Source organism: Thamnophis sirtalis, unplaced genomic scaffold (genome assembly GCF_051295495.1).
Source record: "Thamnophis sirtalis isolate CommonGarterSnake01/CBP01778 unplaced genomic scaffold, rThaSir2_p1.2 scaffold_3, whole genome shotgun sequence".
Lineage (NCBI taxonomy): Eukaryota > Metazoa > Chordata > Lepidosauria > Squamata > Natricidae > Thamnophis > Thamnophis sirtalis.
In genome coordinates, this window is record NW_028261383.1 from 21,245,108 (window position 1) to 21,257,066 (window position 11,959).

The 11,959-nt window shown below is 39.3% G+C and overlaps 1 protein-coding gene across 1 annotated transcript; it reads right to left on the bottom strand.

Moving 5' to 3' along the window:
* Positions 1–810: 810 nt before the first annotated feature.
* LOC148047486 (uncharacterized) lies at positions 811–11,600 on the bottom strand. Its single transcript, XM_087711526.1, has 2 exons — positions 11,533–11,600; positions 811–2,903 (listed from the first exon to the last, which is right to left on the bottom strand). The coding sequence occupies exon 2, from the start codon at positions 2,551–2,553 to the stop codon at positions 1,144–1,146; it is 1,410 nt and encodes a 469-aa protein (XP_087567652.1). The 5' UTR covers positions 2,554–2,903; positions 11,533–11,600; the 3' UTR covers positions 811–1,143.
* Between the last annotated feature and the right edge of the window lie 359 nt (positions 11,601–11,959).

Consider the following 11,959-nt stretch of genomic DNA (forward strand, 5'->3'; position numbering starts at 1 on the left):
GCGACCATTTTCACAGTTAGCCACCGTTGCAGCATCCTCATGGTCACGTGATCAAAATTTTGATGTTTGGCAACAGTTACAATTTATATTTGTAAATTGTAGTTATGTTGAAATTAAAAAAAACATTCCAATACTCTTTTTGCGTTGTATGAAAAATTTTGTTGCTCCGTATAAAATTTTTAATCAAGCCCCCACCCCCACCCCCGGTCAAAGGTGTCCCTCTTTACCAATCTGAAAATCTGGTCACCTTAGGTAAGGGAGGCTAGGCCTCCAAGAGATTCCCCCAGCCCTGAGATAGTTACTGTTCTGTTAACGATGTGAAGATTTATTTAACGGCTTCATTAGGGAGAACGGGGTGAGAGTAGTTAAGCAAGGTAATCTCGCTTAACAACCATTACAACATGCAACCTTAATTCGCAAGCCACATTCCCTCTCTAAGCAGTTTACAGAGTCAGCATTTGACCCCAACAGTTTGGGGCCTCATTTTACCCACCTCGGAAGGATGCAAGGCTGAGTCAACCTTGAGCCTGGTGAGATTCAAACTGCCAAATTGCAAGCAGCTGGCAGTCACCAGAAGTAGTTTGCAGTCCTGCACTCTAACCACTGCACCACCATGGCACATTACAGTTGTATCTCGAGCACCACTTCTAGAGTGGCTGGGGTATTATGGGACCCAAAATCTGAAGGACACCAAAGTAGAAGAGGGAACTCCATATGTTGGAGTTCCGTGATCAATATACAAAAAGCATTACCCAGAAAACCATTTGGAGGAAATCCACAACTTCTGCACAGAAAATATACAGAAACGTCTGCTGATCAACAGAAACGGGTACTTAGACTTTATTGAACTAACATATTTTTCTATCTACCTACAAGTCTAATCCTGATATGTATTTGACTAAAAAGCATCAGGCGAGAATTTGAAAAATACATTCAAGACCTGCATTCCTAATGAGAGTTCAGAAATGAAATTCAAGCCTTCTCTAAACTCATCAACTTTTGTCTCAAATGGATTTCCTTGTGGGCAATAAGGGATGATTTATGCCTGAAGCATTGGTCACAGAGAGGACATTTCAAAAGTTTCTCTCCTATGTGAGTCGTCTGGTGTCTCGCGAGGTGGACATTTTTAATGAAACTTTTTCCTCAATCAGGACATTCAAATGGCTTCTCTCCTGTGTGAGTCCTCTGGTGTTTCACCAGGTTGCAATTCTGACTAAAACATTTCCCACAAACAAGACATTCAAAGGGTTTCTCTCCTGTGTGAGTCCTCTGGTGTCTCGCGAGGTGGACTTTTTTAATGAAACTTTTCCCACAATCGGGACATTCAAAGGGTTTCTCTCCTGTGTGAGTCCTCTGGTGTCTTACCAGGTTGCAATTCTGACTAAAACATTTCCCACAAACAAGACATTCAAAGGGTTTCTCTCCTGTGTGAGTCCTCTGGTGTATCACCAAGCTACAGTAATGACTGAAACTTTTCCCACAAATAGGACATTTGAAAAGTTTCTCTCCTGTGTGAGTCATCTGGTGTCTCGCGAGGTGGACATTTTTAATGAAACCTTTCCCACAATCGGGACATTCAAAGGGTTTCTCTCCTATGTGAGTCCTCTGGTGTTTCACCAGGTTGCAATTTTGACTAAAACATTTCCCACAAACAAGACATTCAAAGGGTTTCTCTCCCGTGTGAGTCCTCTGGTGCATCAGCAGGCTGCAGTAATGACTGAAACTTTTCCCACAAACAGGACATTCAAATGGCTTCTCTCCTGAGTGAGTCCTCTGGTGCATCACCAGGCTAGAATTCACACCAAAACGTTTCCCACAATCAATACATTCAAAGGGTTTCTCTCCTGAGTGAGTCCTCTGGTGTTTCACCAGGTTGCAATTCTGACTAAAAGATTTCCCACAAACAAGACATTCAAAGGGTTTCTCTCCTTTGTGAGTCCTCTGGTGTCTCGCGAGGTGGACATTTTTAATGAAACTTTTCCCACAATCGGGACATTCAAAGGGTTTCTCTCCTGTGTGAGTCCTCTGGTGTCTTACCAGGTGGGAATTCTGACTGAAACATTTCCCACAATCAGTACATTCAAAGGGTTTCTCTCCTGAGTGAGTCCTCTTGTGTTTCACCAGGTTGCAATTCTGACTAAAACATTTCCCACAAACAAGACATTCAAAGGGTTTCTCTCCTGTGTGAGTCCTCTGGTGTATCATCAAGCTACGGTAATGACTGAAACTTTTCCCACAAATAGGACATTTGAAAAGTTTCTCTCCTGTGTGAGTCATTTGGTGTCTCGCGAGGTGGACATTTTGAATGAAACCTTTCCCACAATCGGGACATTCAAAGGGTTTCTCTCTTGTGTGAGTCCTCTGGTGTTTCACCAGGTTGCAATTCTGACTAAAACATTTCCCACAAACAAGACATTCAAAGGGTTTCTCTCCCGTGTGAGTCCTCTGGTGTATCAGCAGGCTGCAGTAATGACTGAAACTTTTCCCACAAATAGGACATTCAAATGTTTTCTCTCCTGTGTGAGTCCTCTGGTGGTTCACCAGTGCTGCCATAGCCACTGAAACTTTTTCCACAAATAGGACATTCAAATGGTTTCTCTCCTGTGTGAATCCTTTGGTGATTCACTAAATGGGATTTTTGAATGAAACTCTTCCCACAATCTGGGCACTCATGCAGCTTCTCTCCTGTGTGCATCCTTTGGTATATCACCAGGTCACAATTTCAATTGAAACATTTCCCACAATCGGGACATTCAGAGGGTTTGGTGTCTTGTGAGGTGAAACTTTCTGTGGTTTCTGTAGGAAATGGAAAATATTTTCATTTCTGGCTTGATTTCTTTTCCTTTTCAAAGTTGCTTCTTATTCTCAGTTTTCCAGACTGCTCTCATTGGCATCCTCTCTACCTATAAGATTCAAGTAAAAGTGTAACTTTAATTATTTATAAAATGGTTGCATTAGATATCAAAAAAGGAAAAAAAGGTTTACATTATAGGTAAAAAGCAAACATGCCACAATGCTAGCATAGCCTCTTATATTACTTATGATTCATTGGATACACTGAAGATTACCGAGATCCAAGTTCACGTAGCCATTCAATCATAAAATTCTCTTTCTGACTTGAATCAATCACCAATTCTTAGTATGGCAATTATTGGGTAGAATCTCTGCAATTAATATACTAATGACAGAGTATGAGGAATAAACAGGGTGAATTAGAAATTCAAATAAATGAGGACAGATATGATATTGTTGCCATTACGGAAACTTGGTGGGATGAAAGCCACAAATGGAACATACAGTTACAGAGATTTAAATTATTTAACAGAAATAGATCAGTGGTGGGATTCAATTTTTTTTACTATTGATTCTGTGGGCGTGGCGTGGCTTGTTGGTAGGGGAAGAATATTGTAAAATTTCCATTCCTTCCCCACTCCATGGTATTTACCAGTTCTCTGAACTACTCAAAATTTCTGCTACCGGTTCTCCACAACTGGTCAGAACCTGCTAAATACCACTTTTGAAATAGACCAAATAACAGAGGTAGTGGAGTTGCACTATATACAAGAAATAACTACTTTTCTACAGAACTATAGCACAACAATGATAAAAATTATCTTGAATGAATTTGTGTCAAAATTAAAGGGGGGGGGAATTACATTGTCCTAGGTCTATATCTGTGATGGCGAACCTATGGAGCCATATTTGCTGGCCCAGCAGTCCTCAGTTCTGGTGCGCATGAGTGTGCCAGCCAACTGATTTTCAGCCCTCCGAAGGACATGGGGAGGCCATTTTCACCCTTCCTAGGCTTCAGGAAATCCTCCGGAGCCTGGCGAGGGTGAAAAACAGGCCCAATAGGCGAACCAGAAGTTCATTCCCAAACCTCCAGTTGGGCCGTTGGGCTGTTTTTCACCCTCCCCAGGCTCCGAAGGCTTTCCTGAAGCCGAACACAGAGCGGAAGAATAGAAGCATATTATTCATAAATACTTCGCAAAACTATACAGGCAAGATAGCATGGAGGAAATCAAAATAAAATATTATTTAAACACAGAAAAGATAACACCAATTTCAAAAGAACTAAGGGAGGTGATAAACAGGCCAATAACGTTAGCTGAAGTGGAATTAGTCCTGAAAAACCAGAAAAATAATAAAACCCCAGGACCAGACGGAATACCGGTGGACTTATACAAATATAACAAAATATTGGAAGAGCTAGGAGTGGAAATGTTTAACGAAGTTTTAGGAAAAGCCAAGATACCTGAATCATGGACAGAAGCAATAATATCGCTAATCCCAAAAGAAGAAACCAACCTATAAAAAATTCAAAATTACAGACCAATTTCATTACTAAACTCTGATTATAAAATATTTGCAGCAATTATGGCAGGACGAATTAAATAGGTTTTAAATGAATGAATACACCCGCACCAAAGCGGATTTTTACCTCACAGACACATTAAAAATAATACGAGGGTCATCCTAGACGTAATAGAGTATTACGAGGCGCATCCAGAGAAACGAATGGTACTGGTTTTCCTTGATGCACAAAAAGCATTTGACAATGTAATCTGGAAATTTAGAATAACACTATTGGACAAGATGAAATTTAGAGAAAAATTTATAAAAATGATAGTGTTGCAGCAGATTGAGGCTTTCACCACAATGCTCAAGAAAAATGGGACGTGAGACCACGAAGGTGCAAGTCAAACAGGTTTATTGATGCATCAAGTTCAGCGTGTTCACACACCAAAATCTGAACTGCCTTGGCTCCGCCCAGGACACCACTTTTATGCCGTGTTCCACACTGTGCATTCTCAAGGCGTTTCCATACACGAGACAAACATGACATTTTGAAAAGGAGAAGTTCATTTTGGAATGTTACAGAGAAGTACATAGAAAAAATACAAAAAGAGAAGTTCCTATAATGTCTTAAGCTATTGGCTGTTTGCCCTCTGTTCTATCTTACACCCACGCCTGGCTTCCTGTGCCCCTCCTTTACAGAGTCTTGCCACACTGTTCCAGTAAGGTTTGTTGCAACTTAATAAAAATCTATATTAAGTCTATATTGATATTTAAAAGCTAGTTAGAGCCTGAGGGCTCATATACCCAGGTGATATGGTCATATTTTGGCCATTTTCTCCCGGCTGCCTCAATAGAAGGATTTTATAACAGTCAGACAGCCAAAGTTCTGATAAATGGAGATCTAACAGAGAAGATTGAAATAAAAAAAGGAGTCAGCCAACAATGCCCCCTCTCTCCTTTGCTATTTATATTAATTTTGGAAATTTTATTAAATGAAATTAAGAAGGACCAGGGAATAAAAGTTTTAAGACTCAAAAATGAAGAATATAAAGCCCAAGCCTATGCGGATGACTTAGTATTTGTTCTAGAGGACCCATCAGCAGTAACAATAACATCGGTGAAGGATTGGATAGAGCTAAAGAATAAAATAATTTTGACCTTAGAAGGCCATGATTTGCAAGCAGACTGGCATACATTCCTATGGGATGATAAAAATAAAACACACAAATACTTTCAAAATCATTTAATCAGAAGAGTGTTGTTGCAAAAATGGCTCAAAATAAAAAAAATCCACTATGTGAAAATCCCGAATTGGCTATCACCGACAGAAAGATTGGATTGGATTGGATTGATTACATTTATATGCTGCCCTTTTCCCCGAAGGGGACTCAGAGCGGCTCACAATTCAGTCAGGGAAGTGGGTACAGACAGGGGATAAAAAGACGAACATAACAATACACAATTTAAAACACACAACAACCATACCATTCGAGGAGGGGGGGCAAAAGCTCTTTAGAAAGGACGACTCACCCAAATTTTATAGATTTGAACAAAATGCTAAGATACAGAGACTTATTTGATAGACAGGGAAATTTAAAAACAATTGACGAATTGGCAGATCAGAACATGAAAGTTGACTGGCTAACTTACCTCCAAATGAAAACTAAATACAATAAAGATACAAAATTATATGACATCGAAACAGAACCACACGAATTGGATAAAATTATTCAAAGATCAGATAGAAAGATGATAGGGAGAATATATAAATTCCTCCTAAAGTATAAAATGGAAGAGGAAATTGTGAAAGAACAAATGATAAAATAGGCGCAGAACTTTGGCTTTAATATTGAATTAGACAAATGGGAAAAACTTTGGGGAACAAACTTAAAAATGACACTATCAGTTGCATACAAAGAAAACCAGTACAAAATGTTTTACAGATGGCACCTAGCACCAACAAGGTTAGCTAAAATCTTAACAAATACCTCCCCAAAATGTTGGAAATGCGAATCAATACACGGAACATATTACCATTTATGGTGGACCTGTGAGGAGGCTAAACTTTTTTGGAAAAGGATCAAAAATTGGCTGGAGGCAATAACAGGGATTAAAATAGAATGGAAACCTGAATTTTTTTTTATTAGGTATAATGTCTGCTAAATACAAAAAAGAAATCCAGTATTTAATACTACATATAATTACGGCAGCAAGGATTGCCTTTGCCCAGAAATGGAAAAACAAATTAATTCCAAGCAAAAATGGAATACTAAGAAAGGTTATGGCAGACGAGATCTCAGAACCACTGAACTGTATCTTTCAGAGATCCTGGAGCACCAGGGAACTGCCAGAGGACTGGAAAAAAGCACATGTAGTTCCCATCTTCAAAAAAGGAAAAAAAATGATCTAGGAAAATACAGACCTAGAAGCAAACAAACTAATAACCAAAAGCCAACTTGGGTTTGTCAGAAACAGATCATGCCAGACTAACCTTATTGCATTCTTTGACAAAGTGACAAAATTAGTGGACCAGAGGAATACTGTCAATATACCATATTTTTCGGAGTATATGACACACTTTTCCTCCCCTAAAAGAGGCTGAAAATTTGGGTGCGTCTTTTTTTTTTTTTTTTAACTTACATTTATAGGCCGCCCTTTTCCCTGAGGGGACTCAGGGCGGCTTACAATTAATAGGGAGGGAGTGCAAGACAGAACACAAGAAAAAAAGAAAAATGTGAATAAAAAAATAAACCAGTAAAACACAACATTCATTCAGCATTCGGGTGGGGCGAAGTTAGGATCTTATCCCCAGGTCTTATATTCTGAATGTAGTTTTTTCAAAGCTTTTTTTCAGCCCTAATGAGGTGCTTTACAAGCGTTTTTTCAGCCGTAAAGAGGCACTAACGTTTGAGGGAGCAGCACTGAGAAAAGCAGGCAAAGCATGGAAGATCCCTTAACTCGTTAGTGCCTCATTTGGGCTGAAAAAGAGCTTTGAATATTTTTACTGCAGCATACACACCCCTTTGGATACCGGTACATCTAAGCGTGGCTTGGAAGAGAAGAGACAAAACAAAATGGAGTCTGTGCTTCAAAACCAATTTCTCAAGCAATGGAAAATTTTCTCCTCTCCAATGCAACAGATTCTTTTGCAAATTGTGGGTATCTTCTTTGAATTTTCTCATTTAAGTATGTTCTTCAACTTATATATATACTTTATATATAAAGACCAAAATACGAGTAGTACAAAAGGGACATAAGAGAATTGATCATAGCATCATAGCAATCAGTCACCAAAAGCATAGCTAAGGGAAGTTACAACATTCTCCTCTAGTGGTTACAGCTCTTAAGAAAAATTTGGAAACCTGAGAGGTGAGGTATGAGGAGACATCTCCAAGGCAATATACAAACAAATTACAGCCATTAGGTCTAGAAAGGACGATTTCAAGAAGAGACAGTAGCTTAGATCGGTCTGCGTTATACATAGGGGTGCTCTTCAACTTTTCTGTGGAGCAGATAAGAATAGAAATAGTATAGCATAGCAAAGAATAGAATAGAAATAGCATCGATCATGCTGGTTGATGATCTCAGATAGAGTTTAGATAGGAAAGTGTACACTTTTTGGTCCAAATAGACTTCTCACTTGCCCTCAGTAATGATTGTTTATAAAGATAGTGATTGTTGATCAGTGTGGCCTCACTTGGAATACATAGTCCAGGGGATAAAAAGTGTGTGGCTGAAAACCAACGAACGTATGTGCTGAAGCTGACCAGACTAAGGACGCTAGCCAGATGAATACCTGGTAGGCAGAATTTCCCCCCCCCCCTATTTTTCTCCCCAAAAATTAAGGTGCATCTTATATTTTGGTGCATCTTATACTCAGAAAAATACGGCAATTCACTTGGACTTCAGTAAGGCATTTGATAAAGTAGACCATAACCTACTATTAGATAAAGTAGAAAAATGTGGGCTAGACAGCATCACCACCAGATGGATTCGTAACTGGCTGACCAAACGCACTCAATGTGTAGTTCTCAAAGGAACTGCATCTACATGGAGGGAAGTATGCAGCGGAGTACCCCAAGGTTCTGTTTTAGGCCCAGTAGTCTTCAACATCTTCATCAATGATCTTGATGAGGGAATACATGGGGAACTCATCAACTTTGCAGACAACATCAAGCTGCAGATATAGCCAACACTCCAGAAGACAGGCTTAAGATACAGAAGGCTCTTGACAGACTTGAACATTGGGCACTTTCTAACAAAATGGAATTCAATGGTGAAAAAAGTAAGGTTCTATATTTAGGCAAGAAAAACAAAATGTATAGCTATAGTATATGTGATATCTTGCTCATTAGAAGTAACTGTGAGATGGATCTTGGAGTCCTAGTGGACAACCATTTAAATATGAGGCAGCAGTGTGCAGCAGCTGCCAAAAAAGTCAACACAGTTCTAGGCTGCATTAACAGATGGATAGAACCAAGATCACGTGAAGTGGTAATACCACTTTATAATGCCTTGGTAAGGCCACACTTGGAATACTGCATTCAGTTTTGGTCACCACAATATAGAAAAGATGTGGAGACTCTAGAAAGAGTGCAGAGAAGAGCAACAAAGATGATTAGGGGACTGGAGGACAAAACATGAAGAACGGTTGCAGGAACTGGGCATGTCTGATGAAAAGAAAGATTAGGGGAGACATGAAAACAGTGTTCCAATATCTCAGGGGCTGCCACAAAGAAGAGGCTATGCTCTAAAACACCTGAGGATAGAACAAGAAGCAATGGGTGGAAACTAATCAAGGATAGAAGCAACTTAGAACTAAGGAGAAATTTCCTGACAGTTAGAACAATTAATCAGTGGAACAATTTGCCTCCAGAAGTTGTGAATGCTCCAACATTGGAAGTTTTTAAGAATATATTGGATATCCATTTGTCTAAAATAGTATAGGGTTTTCTGCCAAAGCAGGAAGTTGGACCAGAAGACTTCTAAGGTCCCTTCAAACTCTATTATTCTATTCTATTTTAACTTGAAAAAATGCAACATTAATGTTTTATATGTTGATGGCATCAAGAATACTTAGGCAAAAAGAAAGAAAGAATATTTGCATTCCCACAATGGATGAATGGCTGCAAAACCTGGAATTAGCAGAGTTGGCTAAATTGACTGCCTTGATTAAAGAAAAGAACACTATTAATTTTGTTTTTATGTGGAAACTGCTTCTAGACTTTGTGCTTGAGGTGGAAAAAAAATGAAACTTTGATCTGGAGTGCTGTTTGATTAGATAAGTCTGTTGTTATAGAAATGGCTAGTTTATATTATCATATAAAGGTAAAAAAAGTTGAGGTTTTATGCAAGTACCTTATTCTTTTGCAACAGAAGGAGTCAGAAGTGAATGCCCCCCCCTTTAAACCTACACTTTTCTCTTGTCCCCTTTCCCTCCCTTAGGTTGCCATTATTTTCATTTGATGAAATGAAACCTAAGGTGCTACATATATGCTACATATTTTCATATATGGTGGACTTGTCAAAAGGTTAAGGCATTTTGGATAAAAATGTGGTGGATCATGCAAAATATCTTTAAAAGAAGGATAAAGTTTACTCCTCAGTTATTTTTACTAGGTATATGTACTGATTTTACAGCGGTAGAGACCAACTTGGTTCTGCACCTAATAACGGCAGCAAGTCTGTTGGTGGCGCAATACTGGAAGAAGGAAGACTTGCCTACAATTCAAGAATGGACATTGAAAGTCACAAACTTAGCCGAGATGGCTAAAATATCGGCATATCTTAAAGATCACTCAAATGAGAGATATAAACGAGACTGGAAAAAATGGATTGACTATATACAAAATAAATACGGGACCAAGAAATTCCAGTTAGCCTATGCTTAAGATCAGAAATGATTTAAATTGTTTAAAGTTAGTTCAGCAAGAAGCTAAGGTCAATGCAGAATGTCATTAATTTCTTTATTTCTTTTTTCCCCCCAATAGATTTTAGACTGTGTTTGTTAAAAATCCATACCGTGTATGGGTTCTGGGAAGGAGGGGGGGAAGGAGGGGGGTAGGGGGTGGAGGGAGGGCGGGGCACACACACACAAAAAATTGTACTTCGATGTTTTAACGATTGACGAATGATGAAATATTTGTGTTTTAAAAGAAATAAAACCTTTGAAATGAAACCTAAGGTTTTGCAAGATTTGAAACACCAGTTTTGCGCAACAGTTCCAAATAAGGGCAGAATATATTTTCCACAACCACTCCGGTGATGTCCCAATTCAAGTAGTCCTCAGTTAAATGACTGCATTTGAGACTGGCATCTGTGTCACTAAGCAGCCTGATCATGAAGCATGATCTACCAACTTACATCTGTTCCTCTTCGGTTCTTAAGCAAATCCCTTTGGGTTGTTAAATGCAGTTTCACATAACTGCACTTGCCAATTCCTGCTGGCATCCCCACTGGCTCTGCTTTTCAGAAGCTAGCTGGGAAGGTCACAAATAGGGATCATGAGTGTGGGATGCAACCATCCTAAAAGTGCAGTGGTTGGCAACACCTGAATTGATGCAACTCCCTGTTCCTGCCCCTTCCTAACCATGGGACCAATAACACAAATTAACCACAAACTTGTGGACCACGTATACATCTGCTTTGACAGTGCAACTCTGAAATCTCATGAAACAAATGGCAAGCAAGAAGTAGGTATACAACTGAATATCCCAGAATTGATATCCCAATTGTCAATTGCTTTTTTTTCCCCAGTTTAACCTGGTTAATTCATGAAATGGGGCACCAATAGGAAATAATGTGCTTGTTGGCTAGACATGGAAGTAAAAAACAAATCCAGCAGGTACACAGAGAATAAGAAAATTAAAAGGGACCTTGGTGGTCTTCTAGTCCAATCCTCTGCTCAGGTAGGAGACCTTATAGCACTCCGGACAAATAAATTTGCAATCTCTTCTTAAAAACCTCCAGTGATGGAGCACCCATAATTTTTGGAGGGAAGCCATTCCCAAAGAATCAACCTTAAACTTCAGAGAGACCTTTTAAATCTTCCCACCAGAAGGAAAATTGCAGTGCCCACTTTAACAGCGTGCAGCTTTGGTCCGCTTAAATTTGGGAAGGAACCTGCAGCAGCTGACATCCTTCAGCCTAGTTGTTTCTCTGCATCCACATCATGGAGGAAATCAAGCAGCCTTACTTGCTCCAGGACTCTCCTCTGACCTGCTCTCAACTCACCTTCCAGCTGCTGCTTCCGATCCTGGGAAGAGCACAGAATCCACTCTGCACAGCACCTTCCGCCCATTGAGTGATCCGAAAGAGGAAGTTGCAGGGCTTTTCTTGGCCTGGTGTCCTTTCTAGCAATTTAGTAATTGATGGTTTTAACCCCTTAAAGCTCAACCACAGATCCCTCTACTACTGTACGGAAGGTTTTTGTTGCTGCCTCTCTGACCGCCATCTCCCCATAAGAGGCAAAATAACACTTTTATATGTCACATTTATTATACATGAATAATTATTTATTTATTTATTTATTTAGTCATGTTTATGTAGTATACATTAGAGGTGACCCTTTGAGAGCTGTATGCAATGAAATTTCATTTTAATGTATGCTGATGAGTGTACATTCAAAGTGACAAAGTTATTCTAAGTCCCATCCTTACCT